The sequence below is a fragment of the Oncorhynchus clarkii genome, chromosome 15 (genome assembly GCF_045791955.1).
Source record: "Oncorhynchus clarkii lewisi isolate Uvic-CL-2024 chromosome 15, UVic_Ocla_1.0, whole genome shotgun sequence".
Taxonomy (NCBI): Eukaryota; Metazoa; Chordata; class Actinopteri; order Salmoniformes; family Salmonidae; genus Oncorhynchus; species Oncorhynchus clarkii.
This window is the reverse complement of record NC_092161.1, coordinates 28,819,489-28,845,642: the sequence shown is the minus strand read 5'-3', so window position 1 is coordinate 28,845,642 and position 26,154 is coordinate 28,819,489. Positions and strand designations below refer to the sequence as shown.

General features: G+C 44.7%; 1 protein-coding gene across 1 annotated transcript in view; it reads right to left on the bottom strand.

Annotated features, from left to right (window-relative positions):
* Window positions 1-26,154, bottom strand: part of LOC139367159 (ArfGAP with SH3 domain, ankyrin repeat and PH domain 1b) — a 69,195-nt gene that overhangs the window by 14,400 nt on the left and 28,641 nt on the right. Inside the window, exons 7-22 of the mRNA XM_071105279.1 lie at window positions 22,874-22,923; window positions 20,681-20,810; window positions 18,287-18,372; window positions 15,801-15,876; window positions 15,544-15,630; window positions 13,659-13,759; window positions 13,480-13,549; window positions 12,213-12,300; window positions 11,825-11,873; window positions 8,005-8,174; window positions 4,547-4,680; window positions 4,250-4,341; window positions 3,703-3,889; window positions 2,299-2,384; window positions 925-1,040; window positions 564-631 (exon numbers count right to left, since the gene is read on the bottom strand). Coding sequence (XP_070961380.1) covers window positions 564-631; window positions 925-1,040; window positions 2,299-2,384; window positions 3,703-3,889; window positions 4,250-4,341; window positions 4,547-4,680; window positions 8,005-8,174; window positions 11,825-11,873; window positions 12,213-12,300; window positions 13,480-13,549; window positions 13,659-13,759; window positions 15,544-15,630; window positions 15,801-15,876; window positions 18,287-18,372; window positions 20,681-20,810; window positions 22,874-22,923 — 1,590 coding nt within the window. The remainder of the gene's footprint in view (window positions 1-563; window positions 632-924; window positions 1,041-2,298; window positions 2,385-3,702; window positions 3,890-4,249; window positions 4,342-4,546; window positions 4,681-8,004; window positions 8,175-11,824; window positions 11,874-12,212; window positions 12,301-13,479; window positions 13,550-13,658; window positions 13,760-15,543; window positions 15,631-15,800; window positions 15,877-18,286; window positions 18,373-20,680; window positions 20,811-22,873; window positions 22,924-26,154) is intronic.

The following is a 26,154-nucleotide window of genomic DNA, read 5'->3' as shown; positions in this document are numbered from 1 at the left end:
CATACAAATGAACACACAGTGTGGCTCCGTTGGTAGTGCATGGCGCTTGCTACGCCCGGGCTGTGGGTTCGATTCCCACGGGGGACCAGTATGAACTCCCTGCTGTAAGTGTCCGAGCGTCTGTTAAATGACATAAATGTAATTATAGCCCGTAAGTCAGTCGAAGGAAACTCTATCATAACCAACCATGAATACCTCCAACATTCATTTGATTGTTTGCCCTCCCCTTAAATTTGATGTTCAAAACATGACATAATATCACTGATGGTAAAAGCACCAACTTAAGTTTTCTGTGTGCAAATAGTAACCGTACATCAGCAACGGCCTCCTCTCTGAAGTCACTAGAAGCCTGGGTAGGTCTTTGGCTGCGGCCATCTAGTGTCCAAAGATGTGCCCGTCAACAAGTCCCTTCGATCTATACTATCTACCGTGCTGCCACATCATCAGATGAGGCGTGGATGCTACTTCGACAAAGAACACGATTGCATCTCTAAGTACGGCTATCGATTCATGTCATCAACAGTCAAACATATGGTGGCTCGTGTTCACAGTGGGATACTTACTGCCTCCTCACACTGACTGTTCTTCATACGCCTGGCAATATCCAGCGCCGTCTCACCATTCTGATTGGCTAAAAGAACAGGCATGATATTGGTTACGCTAGATGCATACATTCCGTCCACGTATATATAAAACCAGTGGAGGCTGCCGAGGGGAGGACGGCTCATGATAATGGCTGGAACGGAGCGAATGGAATGGCATCAAACACATGGAAGTCATGTGCCAGTACAGCCGTTACCACGAGCCTGTCCTCCCCCAACCTCCTGTGGTATAAAATACAATTCTGATTTGCCAAAAACAGAACAGGCATGTTAACATAACCAAGTCGGAATACATTTACATATGAGTGTGTGTGTTACTCACTGATGTCAGTGGCTGGTTTGCCCCTCAGCAGTAGTTTGAGGCATTCGTGTTTCTCGTACATGCAGCAGTAGTGCAGGGCAGTGTTTCCCCATTCTGTCTGCTTGTCCAGGTTCCCACTGTGACACACACACACACACACACACACACACACACACACACACACACACACGCACGCACGCACGCACACACACACACGCACGCACACGCACGCACACGGTCATGTCACGGGTCACACCCCAGACGCCATTTTGCACAGAGGTAAAGTTGTCACACTGTCGTTCACGCTTTGATCATACATACTGCTTTAATAAGAGACAAACTGACCTTTAAAATACCTATTTGTCACTACGGCTGACAAAATATAAACAGAGTGCAAAACATTAGAAACACCTGCTCTTTCCATGACATACTGACCAGGTCATTAAGCCTTCCGACAATCGAGACATGGATTGTGTACGTGCGCCATTCAGAGGGTGAACGGGCAAGACACACGATTTAAGTGACTTTGAACGGGCTATGGTGGTAGGTGCCAGGTGCACTGGTTTAAGTGTGTTGAGAACTGCAGCGCTGCTGGGTTCTTCATGCTCAACTGTTTCACGAGTGTATCAAGAATGGTCCAGCACCCAAAGGACATCCAGCCAACTTGGCATAACTGTGGGAAGCATTGGAGTCAACATGGGCCAGCATCCCTGTGGAACGCTTTCGATACCTTGTAGAGTCCATGCCCCGTCGAATTGAGGCTGTTCTGAGTGCAAAAGGGGGTGCAACTCAATATTAGGAAGGTGTCCTTTACAGTCACACTAGCACGTTGACAGGTAAGTGTTTGGTCCCCGTTTCATCTCCTCCTATCTCTGAATTGAAAACAATTAGGCCAATTACCAAGTTTAAGCATGAAATCGTGAAGGTGGACCGATTAATTAATGAGGAGCCATTTCCCGGTAACAGTCTGCCCGGGGTGCAGCGAGGCAGGGAGCAAACAATTGAAAAGACTGATGAATAAATGAAGGCGGAGAACAAGTGTCTGCCTGACCCAGTTCTGTTCGCCTTGTGGGAATCTAAGCTGTGCTGAGCTCTACTCTGCTCATCTTCCTCTTGCAGCGGTGCAGCGATAGGAAGGGAACACTACTGCTTTCCATGAAGCTATTCCATTGAAATTCTCACATTTAACACCTCAATTTACATGACCAAACGGTGGAAATACTACTTATTTATAATATTCTGTTATGTTTCTTAGTATTTGGGCACAACAGCTTTCACTGTGTGCTTTCACTGCTTTTAAAATCCAATTTCACATTAGCCCAAAGCTATGGTAGCCTGTATGGGATAAAATGCTTATTTTCACTTTATTGACGGGGCCTTATTTGGTCATTTTACCTGTTTTGTACGAGGAAGTCCACAAGGTGTAGTGAGGTCTGGTCGGCGGTGCGCACAGAGTAGTGGAGCGCAGTCTCTCCGGCCTCCTGAAGGGGGCGATCACATACAGCAAAGACATGAGAGACTTTCGACATGGGGAGAACAGCAGGCAGCATCCATTCTACACTCTCTCTCGCTCAGCATTTAAAGAGGTTGCAGTCAACAAAATGGCTCCTAAAAATAGCTCGTCTCCCCCTCAAGGGAAGACTGCGAGTGTGATGCGAACATTTCTATGACAGAGAGAGGTTTGGACGCACCGATGTCGGTAGAAGACACTGAAACGATAAGCCAGCTTCAGTCTACAGCCCTTCCTGCCCAATATGAACAAAGGTCACGCCACCAGCACCTCATTGGCTGTGTTTGAACTCACACTTGCCGAGATAATCAACCATCAAGTCGTTGAGATCTTCCTTGGTGGGTCTATCATTCAAACAGCACACATGTCGTTGCGTCTCCTTGTGTCTCCTCTAATTGAAAATGACTGGTAGCTACGTCGCTGATTATCTCTGTGAGTCCCCAGTAGGGAGACTTATTTGGGAAGAGTGAGGACACAGTGACACACGCAATACCAATGACTATGAGTCAACCAGAGATGCAGGGTATCCGTTCAGGAAGAGGGAGAGGCTACTTTATCATGTATTCCTGTCACACCCTCACTGTCTGCGGCTCTGGTTACTGATATCTGCTGTCTGCTGGGGATCATTTTAGAATTCACTACTTTTGACCAGAGCCCTGGGATGCAGCCTCTCAGAGCAGATCCACTGACAGCCAGGGTTGTATTAGATATCAGTGAGTCAACCTGGGCTAGAAGCTCTGCCTGCTTTCAAACAGCGTCAGTGACTCATCCCTGGCCACTATTCCCTATGGACTACTTCTGAGAGCACACCGCAGTGCTACGTGGTTCAACGTTTAGTGGGCGGCAGTAGTGATAGCTTAACTGAGTCACTTTTCTCGTTTGGGCATTGTTGTCTTGTCCAACATTGCCCAGTAGTAAAAACTCTTGTTTTTCTCAGTGGACTGCTCATTACTTTGCCCATGTAGAGAACAGTCACCTTACAGACTCAGTACAATTTAGTATTTCCCTATTAAACAGTACACTTCTGCTCATATTGTAAAACCAAACACCCCCCCCCCCATACCAGATCAGGGCCCATATTCATCAAAGCGTCAGAGTATAGATGCTGATTTAGGATCAGTTTAAACTTTTGGATCATAATGAATAAGATTACATGGACGGGGGGAGGGGGACGGGGACCTGATCCTAGATCAGCAATCCTATGAGACGCTTTAAGAATATGTGCCCTGTTCAGGTGAAATGAGATCGTAATACAGTCCAGGGTCTGTGACGTCAGAGGTCAGACTCACCTGTCCACCCTCTGGCAGTGGCTCCATTAGCTCCACCCCCTCAGCGTACACCTGGATGAGAGACAGCAGGTCCCTGGACTTGACCGCCTCACACAGCTCGATGGTCTTAGCTGCCGAGGAGGTACAGGTCTTCCGTGCAAACTTGTGGTCCACATACTTAGCATTGATGAACTCCTTCCTCACTGTCCTGTAGGAGGGAGAGAGACGCGGGGAAGAGGAGGAGAATAAGGAGACGGTTTTCGGAATGCTTGTGTGGATATTTTCTCCCGTAGGGATCTTTAAATTCAGTTTCTAGCACGAACGGTTTCCTGACCAAGATGGATGGATTTTTTATATAGCCATGTTGCTAAGATGCCAATGGCCATTCTAGTGTTCCAATTGATTTCTGTGTCTTTTCCCGCCAGACACATCTACCTGCATAAGCTCAAACATACTCCTGATTATGCTTCCAGTCATGTCAAGTGACAAGTGAAAGTGAGGTAACATTTCCACGGAGCTTCTAGTTTCGAAGAAGTTCATGTAGTCGTTGATGACTCTGAGTACTTACATGTCACTTGAAGGTGTGGGTTTGGGTGAGGGACCAGGAAGGTTCTCCTCCATTATTTCATTGAAACTACTGTTCCCTACGTTCTTAGCCAGCTGTGAAGGGAAAAAAAATCAAGTCACTTGTGAATGTCAAGATGCTCGTTAGAAGCACTTTGCTCGAATTGCCGTAATCACAATCACGCTGTAATCCAGATGTATTTATTTCTATCCTGTTTCTGAATCTATTTTGCATGTTGATCTACTGTGAAAAAAAACACGTTATATAATGTTCACCAAATGTATTTCTTTTTTCACTCACCAAGAGTTCAGAGGTGCCTAGCTTATCTAGCTCCATGGATTGGATGCGTGAGATGTGAACTCCCATCTCCCGGTGGATTCCAGAGCACTCGATGCAGGTCAGGATGCCCAGGTTAGTGGACAGCCATTTTGGATCTAAGGGCACAGACAACATGACAATGTACTCAAGTTAGAGAGCAGCCATTTTGTGGAGCACAGGCTTGTGGATAAGCGTCTTGGCTACACAACCACAAAAATATGGCTGGAATTTACAGTTTAGTGCACAGCTGTTTTGGCTCCAAAAAGAACATAGATGTTTTTTCAAAGTACTAACACAAATATACAATTTACAGTGTACATCCAGAACGATAATGCTGAACACAAGGGGGTTTCATTTTTGATCTGAACACTTGCATGTAGCCCCAAACAAAAGAAAACGGACTGATGCGGGGAGGGACAAACTGAACGTATAAAACAATTTTGTTTTCGTTTTCCGTTGCAAAACGTTTTGCTATGGTGTGCACAAATGAATACAACCCAGGTCCACCATCACCATCAAATGTGAGCAGCGGCAATGCACAGCACATACCACTAGAGGGCCTCGGCAGCCTCAGACCCACCAACCATACCGACTGGACTACCAGAGCTCAGCAACTAGAAAACATTGCATCATTCTGTGTCAAGCAGAATGCCTGTACATGCTCTGACAGCAGAGCCATGTGGTGGAGGGCTAGAGAGGCTTTGGGCTCTTCCCAGTAAACCGCTACAGTGACTGACACCACAGCCAAGCATGAGTGATGCAACTTAAGGAGGCTTAAACCCAAGCCTAAGAGCCCTACGCAGCTATGCAGATGTAAACACACTATTTTTACAGATGGCTGAGTGCTGTTAGCTGTTAGGCTAACTAGCGTGTCCGGATTTGACAGGTCTGTGCCGGACGGACTCAGGCGGGTCGGCCAAACACCAATGAGTCACATGCAGGATGGCAAAAGATGACCGAAGAGATGACAGGAAGCACAGGGTGGGGTGAGAGCTCTAGAGCTGCAAAAAAACATTTGACACTAATACTCCTCTAGAGAGCTGTATTTCAGGCAGGATGGGCCGCAGGAGCAACCTAAATAACCCTGCAGTACACTAGCGCATTATCAACACATTATCAAATAAGCTCACACCATAGAGGGGAAATCAGCAAAACTCTGCCTGTGTGTGTATGAATTATGTAATGTAGTGATGTAACGATGTCGCAACAAACGCAGGATTTTTCTTCTTCGCTAGTGGCCTGCACTCTCCTCAGTGGGATCTGTGTGTTTATGCTGACAGTGTGTGTGTGTATTGGGGGGAGTCAGAGGGCCAGGGTGTCTCTGCTTGGGGAGTGCTGAGCCTCTGTTTTTACAGCAGGGGAGGATCAAGTCGGAGGGCCAGGGGCCAGAAAGGACCAGCACCACTGTTCTATCCTGAATACAGAAAAGGCTCCTGGTGCTGCTTTGCTGCTTGTTTGGTTAAGGGTGACTTTGCAGGAGAGCTGCATAGCATATGCCTAACTACTGAGGGAGATAGGGAGCAGCCATGACAGTGCAGAAGAGTGGATCGATGTTGGGCTGAGCAGGGACTTCTGAGGGACAACCTTGAAGATGGTTGAGGATGTGTGAGTTCTATGGTGATGTGTGAGTTCTACAGGAATGTGTGAGTTCTACGTGGATGTGTGAGTTCTACATGGATGTGTGAGTTCTATAGGGATGTGTGAGTTCTACATGGATGTGTGAGTTCTACATGGATGTGTGAGTTCTATAGGGATGTGTGAGTTCTACATGGATGTGTGAGTTCTACATGGATGTGTGAGTTTTACATGGATGTGTGAGTTCTACATGGATGTGTGAGTTCTATAGGGATGTGTGAGTTCTACATGGATGTGTGAGTTCTACATGGATGTGTGAGTTCTATAGGGATGTGTGAGTTCTACATGGATGTGTGAGTTCTACATGGATGTGTGAGTTCTACATGGATGTGTGAGTTCTACAGGGATGTGTGAGTTCTATAGGGATGTGTGAGTTCTACATGGATGTGTGAGTTCTACATGGATGTGTGAGTTCTATAGGGATGTGTGAGTTCTACATGGATGTGTGAGTTCTACAGGGATGTGTGAGTTCTACATGGATGTGTGAGTTCTACATGGATGTGTGACTTCTACAGGAATGTGTGAGTTCTACATGGATGTGTGAGTTCTACATGGATGTGTGAGTTCTACATGGATGTGTGAGTTCTACAGGGATGTGTGAGTTCTACATGGATGTGTGAGTTCTACATGGATGTGTGAGTTCTATAGGGATGTGTGAGTTCTACATGGATGTGTGAGTTCTACATGGATGTGTGAGTTCTATAGGGATGTGTGAGTTCTACATGGATGTGTGAGTTCTACAGGGATGTGTGAGTTCTACATGGATGTGTGAGTTCTACATGGATGTGTGAGTTCTACATGGATGTGTGAGTTCTACATGGATGTGTGACTTCTACAGGAATGTGTGAGTTCTACATGGATGTGTGAGTTCTACATGGATGTGTGAGTTCTACAGGGATGTGTGAGTTCTACATGGATGTGTGAGTTCTACATGGATGTGTGAGTTCTACATGGATGTGTGACTTCTACAGGAATGTGTGAGTTCTACATGGATGTGTGAGTTCTACATGGATGTGTGAGTTCTACATGGATGTGTGAGTTCTACAGGGATGTGTGAGTTCTACATGGATGTGTGAGTTCTACATGGATGTGTGAGTTCTATAGGGATGTGTGAGTTCTACATGGATGTGTGAGTTCTACATGGATGTGTGAGTTCTATAGGGATGTGTGAGTTCTACATGGATGTGTGAGTTCTACAGGGATGTGTGAGTTCTACATGGATGTGTGAGTTCTACATGGATGTGTGAGTTCTACATGGATGTGTGACTTCTACAGGAATGTGTGAGTTCTACATGGATGTGTGACTTCTATAGGAATGTGTGCGTTCTACAGGGATGTGTGAGTTCTACAGGGATGTGTGAGTTCTACAGGGATGTGTGAGTTCTACATGGATGTGTGAGTTCTACAGGGATGTGTGAGTTCTACAGGGATGTGTGAGTTCTACATGGATGTGTGAGTTCTACATGGATGTGTGACTTCTACAGGAATGTGTGAGTTCTACATGGATGTGTGAGTTCTACAGGAATGTGTGAGTTCTACAGGGATGTGTGAGTTCTACAGGGGTGTGTGAGTTCTACAGGGGTGTGTGAGTTCTACATGGATGTGTGAGTTCTACAGGGATGTGTGAGTTCTACCGGGAGGTGTGTGTTCATGGGCGAGATAAAATGCCGCAGCAAAGGTGCCGTTGTCTTCTGTAGTGGTATAGTGGAGAATCTACAATGTGAGAACCCCTTGGAAAACCAAAGCGGTTGTGCATGTCCAAGGACCAAACACACGGGCACCCATAGATGTCGTACTATACATACCTGCAGCGCCACAGTCACAGCAGACTTCATTGCCAGGCATGCGCAGCACCTCCTCTATGATGGCTTTGGTCAGGTCCTCCAGGCCATCCTCTCCTCCTACTCCGTCCTCTTCTCCGCGGAACGCCATGTTCAGAGCTTCCTCCTTACTGTTGGACAGCACAGAGATCCAGCTACACGCGGCACAGAGAAACGAAAGAGCAGAGAGAACAAGTTATTACAAAAGCACAGGGGTTTTCAACACGTACAAGCACTGAGTTACATAGGTAGAGGCTTTTAGACGAGAGGACCACAGTGGAAAGAAGTCCTTGACCATTTTCCGATGTGTTTCTGCTGCGATTTGATGTATTTTGAACGGTCAAATCAAATCAAATCAGATGGGACAACTCCAACTCCATCTGATGCTATCTATATCTACACTCTGTGTATTATTAGAAACTGGGTGCTTTGAGCCCTGAATGCTGATTGGCCGAAACATGTATTTTAACAGCTCTAATTACGTTGGTAACCAGTTTATAATAGCAATAAGGCACCTCGGGGGTTTGTGAAATGTGGCCAATGTACCATGGCTAACGGCTCTGTCCAGGCACTCCGCGTTGCGTCGTGTATAAGAACAGCATTTAGCTGTGGTATATTGGCCCTATACCACACCCCGTTGGGCCTTATTGCTTAAATATAACTGTATACTGCCTTACATCTTGACAGCTACTTTGCATTCAACCTACATAGGACCTACATTTGCCTACAGTGTCAACCACATACTGTAGTGTACAATACACAACCCTATCCAACCAGCCAGCAGCCCCAGATACCCTCTCATGACATTCAAACCAACACATCTGAACAATCGCCACGCACACACACACAAATTGGCAGGAAGTAACTGCCAATCAAACATGAGTCGGCGGCTGCTGTTGTTCAGCACAGAACAGTACATCACAACTCACTCTGCCATTAGACTGGTAGTTAGACTAGACTGTGTCCCAAATGGCACCATATTCCCTATATGGGCCCTGGACAAAAGTAGTGCACTACATAGGGAATAAGGTGCCATTTGGACAATGCATCGGAGTCAGGCTCAATGGGACTGACGTCAGTCCTGCTGTCCCCGTCACCCATCTACAGGACACAGCACAGGACACAGCACATGACACAGGACAGGACATAGTACATGACACAGAACAGGACACAGCAGAGGACACAGTACAGGACACAGGACATAGTACATGACACAGCACAGGACACAGCAGAGGACACAGTACAGGACACAGGACATAGTACATGACACAGCACAGGACTCAGCAGAGGACACAGTACAGGACACAGGACATAGTACATGACACAGAACAGGACACAGCAGAGGACTCAGCAGAGGACACAGAACAGGACACAGGACATAGTACATGACACAGCAGAGGACTCAGCAGAGGACACAGTACAGGACACAGGACGTAGTACATGACACAGGACAGGACACAGCAGAGGACTCAGCAGAGGACACAGTACAGGACATAGTACATGACACAGGACAGGACACAGCAGAGGACTCAGCAGAGGACACAGTACAGGACACAGGACATAGTACATGACACAGCACAGGACACAGCACATAACACAGGACAGGACACAGCAGAGGACTCAGCAGAGGACACAGTACAGGACATAGTACATGACACAGGACAGGACACAGCAGAGGACACAGCAGAGGACACAGTACAGGACACAGCAGAGGACATAGTACAGGACACAGCAGAGGTCACAATACAGGACACAGCACATGACACAGGATAGGACACAGCAGAGGACACAGCACAGGTGTGTGCGGGTGAACGAGTGAAAAATAAGAAATTAGACAACGTTATGCAGAGATGTGGGTGTTCTTGTGTCTTTAAGGGTGAACGTGTTTACTTGCGATGCACAAGACATGGGTGGGCGAGCATGTGATTGCATAATGCTGAGATATTGTCAAGTGATAAGTGTTTTAATCCAGCGACTTCATCACTGTATGGTTTGCCTCAGCTGGAAGTGCGTGACAGCATAGAGCTGAGAGTGTGGAGTCAGCATTTGTATGTATGTGTGTGTGTGCGGGTGTGTGCATGAGTGTGTGAGTGTGTGTGTGTGTGTGTTCCCTAGTTACAGATACTTAATGAACTTACTGATATTTTGAATTGCAGCTGAGTTGTGGTTATGTCCCAAAATGGCACCCTATTCCCTATGAAATGCACTACTTTTGACCAGAACCCTATGACCCCTGGTGAAAAGTACACTTAGAAAAAAAGGTGTTGAGTAGAACCATACAGGGTTCTTCAGTTTGTCCCCATACAGGGTTCTTCGGTTTGTACCCTTTTTGGTGCAGAGGGTTCTATCTAAAACCCTGTATGTAGAGTTCTTCAAATAACCCCCTGTAAATGGTTATACCTAGAACCCTCTATGAAGGGTTCTGCCTAGAAGGGTTCTGCCTCTATGCCTTTTATCATCTAAAGGTTCTTCCTAGAACCCTCTATGAATGGTTCCACCAGCCTTTTTAGCGTTTAAAATGTTATTATTTATTACAATGCATTCCATATATCATAAGGCCTTTCTTCGAGGGCCTAATTATAGCCCAACACAGTGGTGGTATGCATATTCTGGTTCACAAGCCACATCAGGCCTGCAAGTCACATTATGCTGGCTTGCAAAGTGATGTGTAATTCTATTAGAATACAGCCAGAGTTAAGATATCCAACAAGTGGAATTGTTAATCACCTACAACCTGAATTCAGAATGACTGTCAGGGTAGGGAAGACTGGATATTGAGACTACCTCAATTATCTAAACTGGAACAACCATATCAGTAACGGGTGAAATAAATCAAATTTCTTACAGATGGGATTAGTTTAAAAAACGGTATGTTATTTATCTTTGTGTAACATAAAATTAATCAACCAAGCAATGTACATGCAAAAACACAGATATTACAGTAAAACAAACAATTACGTAAGTCAATAGAGCATGATGGGAAATATTATATATGGTTCTATGCAGAATCCTTCTTGCATTCCAAAGAATCCTTCTTGCCTTCCAAATATTCTAAATATTCTAAAAAAAACTTTTTTGCTGACGTGCTAATTGAGCGAATGTCAGTGACTGACATAACAATCGAAAAACTGCTGATGCACAACCAGATTTTCGAAATTGCACCTTGTGTGTTCTACAATTATAACAAAAAAGAAATACATATCTGGAAATGTAGCAGCGTGCCGACGCCAGTTGCCCATCCCAGGGTTACAGTGACCTGAATAACAACCACAGATCCCACAGATACATGAAGATACCCTTACCGCTGCTAGCACTTAGCAGTCCTCTCTCTCTCTCTCTCTCTCAGGGATCAAAAAGAAATCCCTCATTGTCAATGGACCATGGACACTAGACAAAACCTCTAAACCTTTTCCGTTAAAGAAAACAGTGTCTTTCTTTGTTAAACCTCACCGATCTCGTCTTTCACACTCACACATTAACAGTGCAAGGTTCATCGCTTCAGCATGCATTACTATAGAGCTGGCACGGTAATTGTATAAACCCACCCCCCATAGCAAACACGTCTTCGGTTACCTAGGCAATACCCCCCAGCAGCTGCACGTGCAGTCAGGTGCGGAGACGAGGAGAAAATGTGCGTTTTTGCTATTAATGCGATTATAACGGTGACCGAGTCACGTGGCTGACAAATAACCGTAACCCCAAATTCCATCACAGTCTTAACATACTATGTACCTGCCTTTGGAGTTGGATACTAATAGGAGGTGGATGTCTACAATGTGGGGGGGGACTGTCACGGTACACTTACATGACAAACTCCTGTTCATCCTCAGCCTGGAAGTGATAGGTCCGGTTATCTGTTGGCAGAGAGAAGATGAGACGGGAACGTGATCTCTCGGACCCAGCAGACACTGTGTAATCACGTGACGTGACATAGCCCTGTGGAGATGCACGGCGGAGTAATTCACAAGCACAGCGTGTTTCAGGCGTTGTCATGGCACCATTCAAACAGGACGCCAGGAAAATGGAGCGTGTGAAAGAGCTTACTGGCGACCCGTGGCACAAAAGTGTCTATTCTACGCTTCCTGTTTCTGAATTCCTACAGAAGGTAATATAAGGCCCCCATTTCTCACAGCCCACCTCACGCCCATGGTAACTACTGTGTTGGTGTGGGGGTTACAGGAAGAGGTACTTACGGGAAATGAGGTCGAAGCACTTCCTGTCCTCAGCACAGGGCTTGACCTGGCAGGTGAGCAGGTTGAGTTTCACAGGCTGCCTGTTGGACTGCACGAACACACAGAGACAGACAACTTAGCTATTTGACATAAATTCAGGAAAAGGAATCTGTCCATCACCCAGTATTGGTGCTATGAAACTAACGCTACAAGCCTATCTGACTCTGGATGGTCCCGTGTGGCTCAGTTGGCAGAGCACGGCACTTGCAACGCCATAGTTGTGGGATCGATTCCCATGGGGGACCAGTACAAACAAACATAAAAATGTTTGCACTCACTGCTCTGGATCAGAGCGTCTGGAAAATGACAGGTTGGTAAAGGAATAGGTCAACTCATCTGCTGATGTTAGGCATTGTGGGTAATGTCCTTTTGTCTCGACTGAATAAAGAAATCCGTTTCGACACCTTGTAGAGCCCCATGTGATCTGAGACACAGCCTGACCACTAGACTTAACAGTGTATGCAGCTAGCCTAGGGAGAATCCCAGGTATTCCCTCAGTACTGTGTCTGTGGTCCAGGCATCGCCACTTTGGCTTGGCTTCAGTTACGATACCCACTATAATATTATGATAACAGCAGTGTGATCAGCTGGCACGTGTGTAGACTGGGCACTGCATTGTGACTGTGCCCGGGCATGTGGGCAGTGGGGATGGTGGGGGGGATGTTAACAAAACGTCAACGGACTGTGATGAGCCCTGTGGTGAGGCTTGCCAGGCTGGCACAGGGGCTGATGGGTAATAAACATGGAGAAGGAGTGGCAACAAGCCGTCAGACAAAGAACAGGGGACAAGTACATTTGCGCGTTTCCTTGAAAGGATGGTGGAAGTATGGGTGGAAATGAGGAATCGATTAGTGACATTCGGGGGAGTTCCCCGCAATGTGGAGCTGCAATAATAAAAACAGGGGCCAGCTAGATTGTGTGTGTGTGTGTGTGCTCTCTCACACATCTTTGTGTGCATGTGTGTCTGTCTATCTAGCAGCACAGTATCCACAGACCCTGAGAAGAGTAGAGCCAGCACCACACTCAGTGATGAGTCACCACAGCAACAGGAGAGGGAGGGGGCTAAGGGGTTGCCTTGGCAACCCACCCATGTCGATTCCTCTCTGCCAACTGCTAGATTGATAGTGGCCTACACAGCTTCCTTCCTACTGGATGTTGCCTTTGATCTAGCCTCGACAGGAGTGTGTAAGGGTGCTCAAGTTGTGTGTGTGTGTGTTTTGCCACTCACCGTAGCATGAGCGATGGTGAGCATGCCACCCTTCACTGAACACTTCCTCCTCTGCCACACCTTCCTCAGCCTGCAGGAAGACAACACCAAGTCACAACGAAGGATCCGAAAAGGGCTCTTCATGTCTGTGTATGTTCAGTGCTGTTCAGTGTCTGTGTGTGTGTGTGTGTGTGACCTACCCATCACTCTTCTTCATCAGGTAGCCTTTCTTCTCACAGCCAAACTCTTTGTTGCCCTGCAGCTGGTGCATACTATAGCCACCCTGCTTACTCTGGGAGTCCTGCAGTAACACACACAGTGTTTAGACACAGAAAACACAGCAACTCACCACACATTACCAACCAAATATGCCTCTTACAGAGAGTGCATGCCAGGGTCGTGTGTGTGTGTGTGTGTGTGTGTGTGTGTGTGTGTGTGTGTGTGTGTGTGTGTGTGTGTGTGTGTGTGTGTGTGTGTGTGTGTGTGTGTGTGTGTGTGTGTCTGACCCACATGGCCGTTATTATTTCTTGGGTCACATTTGATGTTCAAAGGATCATGGTGTGCGTCCCAAATGGCGCCCAACTCTCCATTTAGTGCGCTACTTTTCCACTTTTTCCGGTCAAAAGAAGGGCACTACATAGAGAATAGGGAGCCACTTGGGAGGCAGACATGTTCCAACACACTATCAGATGAAAAACACAGCAGGTTTCTAATGGAGAGACACAGTGGAGGGCATGCTCTTCAAAATCTGTCAGAAGCATGCTAGCACTTACTCTTCTAGACTTGAGTCCAGACGAGCAGCGAGTAGAGGGGAATAGAGAGAGAGAGAGAGAGTGTGAAAGAAGCCGCCGAGGTGTAGTTGTGAGTGAGAGAGCGCCTGCCCTCATTGAGTGTAGGTGTTAGTGTGGTACGGTATGATGAGTGAGTGAGTGATTGCGTGAGTGACAACATTTGTGTCTGGGCGTTATAAACCAGAGGATGTTCAGTGTGGATCGTCGGCTCCGTCCCAAATGGCACCCTGTTCCCTATATAGTGCACCACTTTCACCCATGGGGCTCGGGGCTCTGGTCAAAATGAGTGCTCTATGTAAGGAATAGGGTGCCATTTTTGGGACACAGACAGATAGTTGTAGCTGTGTTGACACGGCGGGCCAGTCCTTCTCACTTAGGCTCTGCTCACTATTATACAGTAGCAACATGCAAAACACAGCGAGCAGCTAGCATTGAGTGTGAGACTGAGTGATAAACCTAATTGATGTGTTTGGCAGTTGTGACCTGTGAGTGCTTAGAATGAGGTTAGGGTAGGTTAGTTAAAGGGCTAATGAAGCCTCATTTTTTTAAAATCTCAATATCAAACCTTTTGGGGTAACAGTTAAGTACCTAACTGTGATTGTTTTCAATTAAAATGGTCAAAAATAAACTAAAATAGCTTCTTAGCAAACAGCAATTTCTCAAACAAGAATGTTGCTAGGACTGTCTGGGAGTGGTCTGAGTGGTGAGTGGAAAACTAAAAACTAGCCGTTATTGGCAGAGAGGTTTGAAACACTCTTTCTTATTGGACTATTAACTCATTTACTGCCTGGTGATGTCACCAGGCAGGCCAAAACTCAATCCCACCAAAACAGGCAGTCTTTTCAAACAGCTTTCACACTAAAAGGGCATTATCAGAATTTTCACAATTTCAAAGTATTATTCTGAGCTCATAATGTGGAAATATATATAAAACACAGGAAAATCCCATTTTTGACTACACTGGACTTTTAAGACAGTAAGTTGCTCTCCACTAAGCAGCCAGTGAGGCACAACACTGGTTACCAGCCAAGGCCTACTAAACACTGGCTACCAGCATGGTACAGCACTGGGTACTCACTCTGCACTACAGGAGACTAGCTAGTAGCTAAACCCTCTAAGGGTGAAAGGTTAGGGTTGAGGACTGAGGAGTCTACTGCTGCGGTCTCATTTTCCACCAAACATTGATTTTGCTGCACACATGGCTGGAGGGAGTTTCCACTATTTTCCCTAATTGTCAACTCTGGCTTGGGCCCACTTGGCCCAGTTAGGACTAGATTGTTCAGGTTCTGCCTACCTCCTTCTGGTCCAGCTGAAGGGATGACTTGATCAAGTCTCTGAGAGCCGTCAGCTGTTTCTTCTCCTCGTCCTGGGTCTGCTTTATCTGAGAAGGACATACACCGGGTGAGATAAGACAAAACAAACGAACACACACACACACTCAATCAATCGCTCACTCGCTCAATCACTCACTCACTGAATCAGTCTAGATAACATGTCAGGCTGCAGAGTAGCAGTAATCAGATGGAGAGAAGCCTGTAGGTGGGTATTTACATTGTAGAGGTCAGCAGCCAGCTTCTCAATGTACTGCTTCAGCTTATCCGCCGTCTTCAAGCCATCTTGGAAGAAGCTGCAAGAGATTACAGGGCGGATATTAGAATTCCACTGAGGTTTTCACTTTAATTCCAACGAAAGTGAGACGAAGGGCAGTCATTTGGTGGAGCGTAGCATCTTTCACATCATTTCGAAATGTCAAGTGTCCAAGACTTATTCGGCCATTAGAAAGGTCAAAATGAATAGAGGGGTGACTGAGAATGAGACTGATGCAGTTGGATATGTATAATGTATAGCACTGCTTGGCTCCTCTGGCTTTTGGCATAGAGATATCTCTCTCTCCTGTCTCTCTCTGGCTGTGTCCAGAGTGGAATGCTAAGCACCTCCTGTCATCCATTATGGATCTGCCAGTGCCAGTGGCATCTACCTGAATGCAGCATCCGCTCGTCTCCACTAACAACCCTTCTATCCCCCTCTCTCTCTCTCTCTCCACCCCCTCTCTCTCCCCTACCCTCCAGGGATACATCACCTCCCTCGGCCCACTCATCCTACTGAAACTCAGTTTTCTACTGAAAGGTTCTTTTCCCATCGCTCTATAAGGCATGTCTCTACACTGTGATAGTCATAGTTTTGGGTTGAGTAGACAACCAGAAAACTGCATTGTTTTGTTTCCTCAATGTTATGACACAACCACCTAGCAGCATTGAGGCTGTCAGGCCTGTCGATGACACAGCGTTGGGCTCAGTCCCTGGCACAGGGGGCACCCATTATTTACCCACAAACCCCCACGGCTGTCACGTCGCATCGTCATGAAGGGTCATGCATATTTATGAGAGCTAAATATTACTCCCTACCCAAGACCGGTAAATCATGCATCACCCCATTCAAGAGAGCGGGATGGAGGGGGGTTGAGAGGGAGAGAGATGAAAAGAGAGGGAGAGAAAAAGAAAGAAAGAGGGAAAGAGAGAGAGCAAAGAGAAATCACAGAGAGAATAATATACAATGCCTTTGGAAAGTATTCAAACCTCTTGAGTTTTCCCACATTTTGCTCCGTTACAGGCTTATTCTAAAATGGATTAAATACCCCATAACGAGAAAATGTAAAAATGTTTTTAGAAATGTTTGCAAATGTATTTTTAAATTAAAAAACAGAAATACCTTATTTACATGTATTCAGACCCTTTGCTATGAGACTCGAAATTGAGCTCAGGTACATCCTGTTTCCATTGATCATCCTTGTGTTAGATTCAATTGATTGGACATGGTTTGGAAAGGCACACACCTGTCTATATAAGGTCCCACAGTTGACAGTGCATGTCAGAGCAAAAACCAAGCCATGAGGTCGAAGGAATTGTCAGTAGAGCTCCGATAGCTCCGATGTGTCGAGGCACAGATCTGGGGAAGGGCACCAAAACATTTCTGCAGCATTGAAGGTCCCCAAGGACACAGTGGCCTCCATCATTCTTAAATGGAAGAAGTTTGGAACCACCAAGACTCTTCCTAGAGCTGGCCGCCCGGCCAAACAGAGCAATCGGGGGAGAAGGGCCTTGGTCACGGAGGTGACCAAGAACCTGATGGTCACTCTGACAGAGCTTCAGAGTTCCTCTGTGGCGATGGGAGAACCTTCCAGAAGGGCAACCATCTCTGCAGAACTCCACCAATCAGGCCTTTATGGTAGAGTGGCCAGACGGAAGCCACTCCTCAGTAAAATGCACATGACAGCCCGCTTGGAGTTTTCTAAAAGGCACCTAAAGACTCTCAGACCATGAGAAACAAGATTCTCTGGACCTCAGACTGGGGAGAAGGTTCACCTTCCAATAAGACAACGACCCTAAGCACACAGCCAAGATAACGCAGGAGTGGCTTCGGAAAAGGTCTCTGAATGTCCTTGAGTGGCCCAGCCAGAGCCCGGACTTGAACCCGATTGAACATCTCTGAAGAGACCTGAAAATAGCTGTGCAGCAACGCTTCCCATCCAACCTGACAGACCTTGAGAGGACCTTGAGAAGAATGGAAGAAACTCCCCAAATACAGGTGTGCCAAGCTTGTAGCGTCATACCCAAGAAGACTCGAGGCTGTTATCACTGCCAAAGGTTCTTCAACAAAGTACTGAGTAAAGGGTCTGAATACTTATGTAAATGTAATATTTCAGTGTTTTATTGTTTTACATTTGCAAACATTTCTAAAAAACTGTTTTTGCTTTGTCATTTTGGGGTATTGTGTGTAGATTGATGAGGGTGAAAAAAACAATTGAATCCATTTTATAATAAGGCTGTAACGTAACAAAATGTGAAAAAAGTCAAGGGGTCTGAATACTTTCTGAATGCACTGTAGAGCTAGTCTTGAGAGTATACAGTGACATAATTCCCTTAGAAATGGCGTGTTCGCCACCAATCAGACACATCTCAGTAGACATGATCCACGCGTGTTTGGGGGACTCTTACACTATGGTAAATGAGGGAGATAATGCGGCACTGTTTACTTACTTGCATTGTGCGTGGTAATACTTGATGAGGTTCTGGAGAAGGTCCACTCCCTTCTTGGTCTTGATCTCGTTGACTTTGATCAGGTACTGTAGAGAAAACAAGTGGTGGCCTGTGAAAACTGACATCAAATAGAACGCTCTGTTACATGATTTTGGAAATGCAATTCGGAGTATTGCCATGCTTATACGTAGTGGTGATACATTAAACCAGGGGTGGACAATCACTAAAGGCTGAGCGGGGGGCAAGGCTTTTGTTCGAGCAAAGCAGAAACACGTGACTTTACTAATCAAGGTCTTATTTGAAACCTATCATTTATTTGAAGGCTATCGTTTACGAACCAGTAAATCGTCATGTTACTGCAAGGCCGGAACAAAAGTCTGCACCCAACCACACCAACCCTCTGCTGGAAAAATTGTCCGGCCCTGCATTAAACCACCATAAAACTAAATGTTTGTTTGTGTAAAATATGTCTTCTGAACACTTATAATAATCCTATCAGAATGCCCATACGATGGAGGTTATGAGCCTCTGATCCACGATTTCAACACAGCCTTGAGTCCGTGGGAGCCGAAAAAACAGCTAAACATCTAAACGTCACTGAACAGGACGGCAATATACAGATGTGGGATCTTAATTTGAGCCCGTTTGAAAATAATCCTGCAGCAACAGGAAATGTGAATTATTATGTGGATTATAATTCATAGACATTTTTTGTAGGGGTTGATAGGTTCTTCGTTAGGGAAAATCAAGTCTGACATTTTAAAGTGGAAATCACAAATTTTAGAGGCCTTTTTAAACCTCGAATACACTACAAGTTTGCATTTCCTAGTGTGCATGAAAATGGCCAGCAACAAAAGCGTGATCAAATTAAGATCTTACATCTGTAAAATATCATGAGTAAATTGTAAATTGTTTTTGAAATGGATAACTAGAATTGTGTTTTTCCTTTATTTTTCAGGAACCACTACGGCCTCCAAATTAGCAAATTCCTCTGACAAATTCATGTCCGACGAACAAATGAATAAAACATCATCTTAATCTGAGTTTATCCCATGGCGTACCAATCTAGAACAGTTTGTGAAGAATCACTGCTAAGCACCATTTTCAGCTCTGCACACAGAGGACATTTAATCTATTCCAGAATGCCCTTCTAAGGCAACTCCTGTCCCCCAAGCTTCTGTGCTGCATTTCTTACCATGTGATCCTCTGTGTGTGTATGTGTGTGCTCATGTGCGTGCTCCCCTGAAACCAAACACACAGTCACACACATATTGCTTTTGTCTGTCTGAGTGTGTGCGACTCAGAGATTATCCACTTTTTGTTTGTGGTGTCTGCGCTGTGGGGTGGGTTTAGTGTGTGTTGTGAATGCCTGTTGGTGCCTGTGTGTTATGGGGCTTTGTGTGAATGGGAGGCGAGGGACGCTGCAGTAGCAATGTCTGGTCTCAGATCAGATGGAGAAAATAGCTTGCTGTCCTGAGCGTCACCTGGTCCCTCCCATACTAGCAGCGGTAGCAGTGCAAAGTGGGATGGAAGATGGATTTGGTGTAACAAATGGCACCCTATACCTTATATAGTGCCCTATGGGCCCTGGTCCAAAGTTGTGCACTGTGTAGGGAATAGGGTGCCACACAATGCTAGCAATGTTATCAATATATAATAATAATAATAATAATAATAATAATAATAATAATAATAATAATTTAGGCCATTTAGCAGACGCTCTTATCCAAAGCGTTTTAATCAAGCATGCATACATTTTACTCACGCTTCTAGGGTCGGGAGTTTTTCTTGTCAATATGACTTGAGCAGGAAAAACTTGGGGCCCTAATTATAAACTCTGGGCCCCTCTAGCACTACACTAGAAGCAATATCAAACAATCCACAATAACAACACAGTGAATGAGATCACCCTAAAAACCCAAGAGGGACAAACCACCCCGCGACCGCTGTACACAGAAATAGAGGTGGATGGGTTGAGCTCCTCCATGACTGCTCCAATTAGAATCCCACAGTGAGGCACTAAGTTAATATGGAAATTGTCAGTACCGTTATGCCAAGTGAGGAAATAATCTGCAGATAAAGAGGGAGAGAGGAGTAGGCGTTTACATCCGCCGGGAGGCAGCTCGTTGGCACAGCTGAGCGCATCGCTCGAACAGTTTGTTATTTTGCTCTGCCTTTTCTATAGGAGGATTGGAGCATAGAAATACAATATGATACTGTTTTTCGTGTCATTTTGGGGATATGTGTAACTAGGTTATAGCATAATCACGTAGAGAACAGAGGTTGGCACGGATGCCGATTTTATGTTGTCCTCTTAGGTTTGGCCTGGGGTGGCAGGGCCCCGTCAGTGCCCAATCAGTGCCCTCTAGTCTGTGCCCAGTGCCCGCTTCTAACCTCACACATCTGGAGTTGGAAGAGACGGCGTTCCTTCTCCATCTCCTCAGCAATCTCAGCGCCTGTTATCTCTGTACGAATCATCCCGTGCTGCTTGGCATGCTCCCTCTTCTCCTTCTCGATCTTTGTACTGAAATCAGAGACAGACAGACAGACAGACAGACAGACAGACAGACAGACAGACAGACAGACAGACAGACAGACAGTTAGTTAGTGAAACCAGACAAGACAGGCAGACAGACAAGAAGGAAGGAAGAAAAAGAGGGCAGACAGACAGACAGACAGACAGTTAGTTAGTGAGACAAGACAGGCAGACAGGCAAGAAGGAAGGAAGGAAGAAAAAGAGGGCAGGCAGGAAGAGAGACAGACAGTGTTTAATAAATCCATGACCTCACATTTAAATCAGACGGAATTCTCAGCATGAAAGAGAGCTTTAACAGGGCGGAACATTCCACTTAAATTATTGTTGTAATATACAGTACATCAGATCTGACATTTTAAAGACACCAAAAACAACTGTATGTCTCACACAAGCACACATCACCATATACAGTGCCTTCGGAAAGTGTTCATACACTTGACTTTTTCCACATTTTGTTACGTTACAACCTTATTCTAAATGTATTAAATAATGTATTAAATTAATGTATTAAATAAATACAAATCTACACACAATAGCCAATCATGACAAATAAGGTTTTTGGAGATTTTTGCAAATGTATAAATTATTAAAAATAGAAATTCCTTATTTACATGTATTCATACCCTTTGAGATGAGACTCGAAATAGAGCTCAGGTGCATCCTGTTTCCATTAACCATCCTTTAGTTGTTTCTACAACTTGATTGGAGTCCACTAGTGGTTAATTCAATTGATTGGACATGATTTGGAAAGACACACACCTGTCTATAGAAGGTCACACAGTTGACAGTGCACGTCAGAGCAAAAACAAAGCCATGAGGTCGAAGGAATTGTCCGTGGAGCTCTGAGACAGGATTGTGTCAAGGCACAGATCTGGGGAAGGGTACCAAAAAATGTCAGCAGCATTGAATGTCCCCAAGAACACAGTGGCCTCCATCCTTCTTAAATGGAAGAAGTTAAGAACCACCAAGACTCTTCCTAGATGGTCGCCCAGTCAAACTGAACAATTGGGGGAGAAGGGCCTTGGTCAGGGAGGTGACCAAGAACCCGATAGTCACTCTGACAGAGCTCTAGACTTCCTCTGTGGAGATGGGAGAACCTTCCAGAAGGACAACCATCTCTGCAGCACTCTACCAATCAGGTCTTTATGGTAGAGTGGAAGCCACTCCTCAGTAAAAGGCACATGACAGCCTGCTTGGATTTTGCCACAAGGAACCTAAAGGACTCACCGACCATGAGAACCAAGATTTGCTGGTCTGATGAAACCAAGATTGAACTCTTTGGCCTGAATGCCAAGCGTCACATATGGAGGAAATCTGGCACCATTCCTACAGTGAAGCATGGTGGTGGCAGCATCATGCAGTGGGGATGTTTTTCAGCGGCAGGGACTGGGAGACTAGTCAGGATTGAGGGAAAGATGAACGGAGCAAAGTATAGAGAGATCCTTGATGAAAACCTGCTCCAGAGCGCTCAGGACCTCAGACTGGGGTGAAGGTTCACCTTCCAACAGGACAACGACCCTAAGCACACAGCCAAGACAAGCAGGAATGGCTTCAGGACAAGTCTCTGAATGTCCTTGAGTGGCCCAGCCAGAGCCCAGACTTGAACCCGATCGAACATCTCTGGAGACACCTGAAAATAGCTGTGCAGCGATGCTCCCCATCCAACCTGACAGAGCTTGAGAGGATCTGCAGGGAAGAATGGGAGAAACTCCCCAAATACAGATGTGTCAAGCTTGTAGCATCATACCCAAGAAGACTCGAGGCTGTAATCGTTGCCAAAGGTGCTTCAACAAAGTACTGAGTAAAAGGTATGAATTCTTATGTAAATGTGATATTTCAGTTTTTTTATTTATACATTACCGTAGCAAAAATGTATACGAACCTGTTTTTGCAATGTCATTATGGGATAGTGTGTGTAGATTGATGAGGGGGAAAAAACAAGTACAATAGGGCTTTAACCTAAAGTCAAGGGGCCTGAATACTTTCCGAAAGGCAAACCTCCAGTGTCCCAACACAGCTAGGTACAGGCCCACATTTATTAACACACTTACAATTTAGCTTCATAATCCTTCCAGGCTTTGTCAAAGGGCTTCTTGATATCCTGAAAGAGAAGGGAGAACAAAGTATCAGTAATCAGCAGTAAACAGGTCAATCTGGAATCCCACAGTCCAGTGTTGACTCTTGAGAATTCTCTCTCTCCAACACAGCCCCACATAGGGCTGGCACAAATACCGTTTAACCATGTAACCAGCGGTTATTAGAGCTGAGTGATTCATGCTTTTAGAGGTCAGTAAAGGTTTTGGTTCGACTATGGAAAAAAATATTGAAAAAAAAAGACATTTTGTTTTCGATAAAAATGTGTAAACATTACATTCACTATGCATGAATGAATAAATGAAATTAGATTTTTGTGTCAAATCGCCAGTTGGTAACCCGTCCCTTATGGGATTAAATGACCACAACAAACATTACAATAATTCACTGTGATAATTCTTCTTTCGGTGTTCTCTGCAACACGCATTGTATAAAGAGTGGAAAAAAAACATAAATACAAAAATAACAAAATAAACACATAATAGTAAATAACAATAATTATATACCTAGAGCAGTACAAAAAACATACATACATACTGTACATACATACATATAAATAAATACAGAAAACTGAAACAAGGCATTTTAACCAAGTCTGGCACAAAGAGAAGTTTAAAGTGGGAGACAAGCCTGTACCCAATCTATATACACACGTACCATTTACCACATAGAAGTTAAATATTTGTAATAATTGAATTATAGGTAGCCCTTTTTCTTTTATTCCAGGCTTTATCTAAATATTCCGCAAACAAAAATACACAATGGACAAAAAAAAAGGTTGTCCTCATCGCTCAGCTACATAATGTCAGGGTATATCTGGTGGACTTTCTGGAATAAGAGCAAGCGTATATGGTGGTAGAAAGGGCAACAGAGGATCAAATGAGTTTCAGTCTCTATTTCTTCAAGGTCACAATAGTTACATAGTCTTTCCTCTTCCATTTCACCACCATAGTGACCTGTTTCAATAAGCAGAGGCAATATCCCTGACCTTGCCTGTTTCAATACGCATGGGCAATATCCCTGATATTACCTGTTTCAATACACAGGGGCAATATCCCTGACCTTGCCTGTTTCAATACGCATGGGCAATATCCCTGATATTACCTGTTTCAATACACAGGGGCAATATCCCTGATATTATCTGTTTCAATACACAGGGGCAATATCCCTAATCTTACCTGTTTCAATACGCAGGGGCAATATCCCTGATCTTACCTGTTTCAATACGCATGGTCAATATCCCTGATATTACCTGTTTCAATACGCATGGGGCAATATCCCTGATATTATCTGTTTCAATACACAGGGGCAATATCCCTAATCTTACCTGTTTCAATACGCAGGGGCAATATCCCTGATCTTACCTGTTTCAATACGCATGGGCAATATCCCTGATATTACCTGTTTCAATACGCATGGGGCAATATCCCTGATATTACCTGTTTCACGCAGGGGCAATATCCCTGATCTTACCTGTTTCAATACGCATGGGGCAATATCCCTGATATTACCTGTTTCACGCAGGGGCAATATCCCTGATCTTACCTGTTTCAATACGCAGGGGCAATATCCCTGATCTTACCTGCGCACAGTGGTGTAAAGTACTTAAGTAGAAATACTGTAAAGTACTACTTAAGTCGTTTTTTCGGGTATCTGTACTTTACTTTACTATTTATATTTTTTACTTTTACTTCACTACATTCCTAAAGAAAATAATCTACTTTTTACTCCATACATTTTCCCTGACACCCAAAAGTAGTCATTACATGGTGAATGCTTAGCAGGACAGGAAAATGGTCCAATTCACGCACTTATCAGGAGAACATGTGGTCGTCCCTACTGCCTCTGATCTGGCAGACCCACTAAATACATCATTTGTAAATTATGTTGATTGTACCCCTGGCTACATTTTAAAAACAAGTAAATGGTGCAGTCTGCTTTGCTTATTAATATAAGGAATTTGAAATGATTTATACTTTTACTTTTGATACGTATATTTTAGTAATTACATTTACTTTTATACTTAAATATATTTAGAACCAAATACTTTTAGACTTTTATTCAAGTAATATTTTACTGGGTGACTTTCACTTTTACTTTAGTAACTTGGTAATATATATATGGTATATGGTAGTATACCATATATATGGTAATTGTAGTTCGATTGGAGCAGAAAACGTAATAATTATATAGAACAGTGGCCTGTTGAAAACTACAACTCAATGTGCAACGAACGCATTGAGCTCACAGAAAGAAAACAAACTAAATGGATTTTTTTTTAAACAATTGAACCGACATCGGCCAATTAGTTGGTTAAAAAAAAAAAGACATGTCAGTTAATCACTCAGCACTAACGGTTACGGATGAAGACAGTCATGAAAATAAAACAACTGTCATAACCGTCTTTTTGTGTGTGTGTGTGTGTGTGTGTGTGTGTGTGTGTGTGTGTGTGTGTGTGTGTGTGTGGAACGAACAGCTGACTGAAAATGTGAAGCAAAACAGACAGGGTTGATTTAGACTCAAAAGGACTGTTGACAACATGTAAACTATAATTCCTCTCCAAATCTTGATTGAAAACAAACACATTTGCACAATGACCACTTTTTGTGTCTCAAATTCATCGTTACAGTTGTTGGTTAGCTAGCTTACAAATTAGCATAGACATGACAAGAGTCAAAACCCCATAAAACAAGACATGGTATCAATAACAAAACAAAAACGGCTAAAATGAGCCACGCCACATGGCAGTTTCTCGTCGTTGTTGCTAGCCGTCTGACCGTCCAGAACCATAACAACACACGGCCCTCTGCCTCATCGACGGGCGCGCATCGCTTTCCTGATGTTGTCAGCTAACCCGTCTACTGATGGGTACACTTCCTGTTTTCTTCCTGCTCTGCTCATATGCGTACACTCGCAAATGGCCGGCAGTACACTCACCATGCCATCATTGACGTGAATGGAGACGCCCGTTCTATCCTCATTCTATTTCTACAGCAGCACATGCAGTCAGGAACGGAGGAGAGGAGAGGAGAAATGTGCGTCTTAAATATTCAAATGATCATCACGGTTGTTACAGTGACCGTTTAAGCTGGCCAACAACCGTCATTCCAAAATCCCACGACCGAACAGTTCACTCCCTAGCGCCGCTCTGCCACTGCAGCCAAGGCCTCAGGCTCACAATTTACGTTCTGGAGCCCACTACCACGCCCACTCCATGTGTCCAACCTCAAGGGTTCAT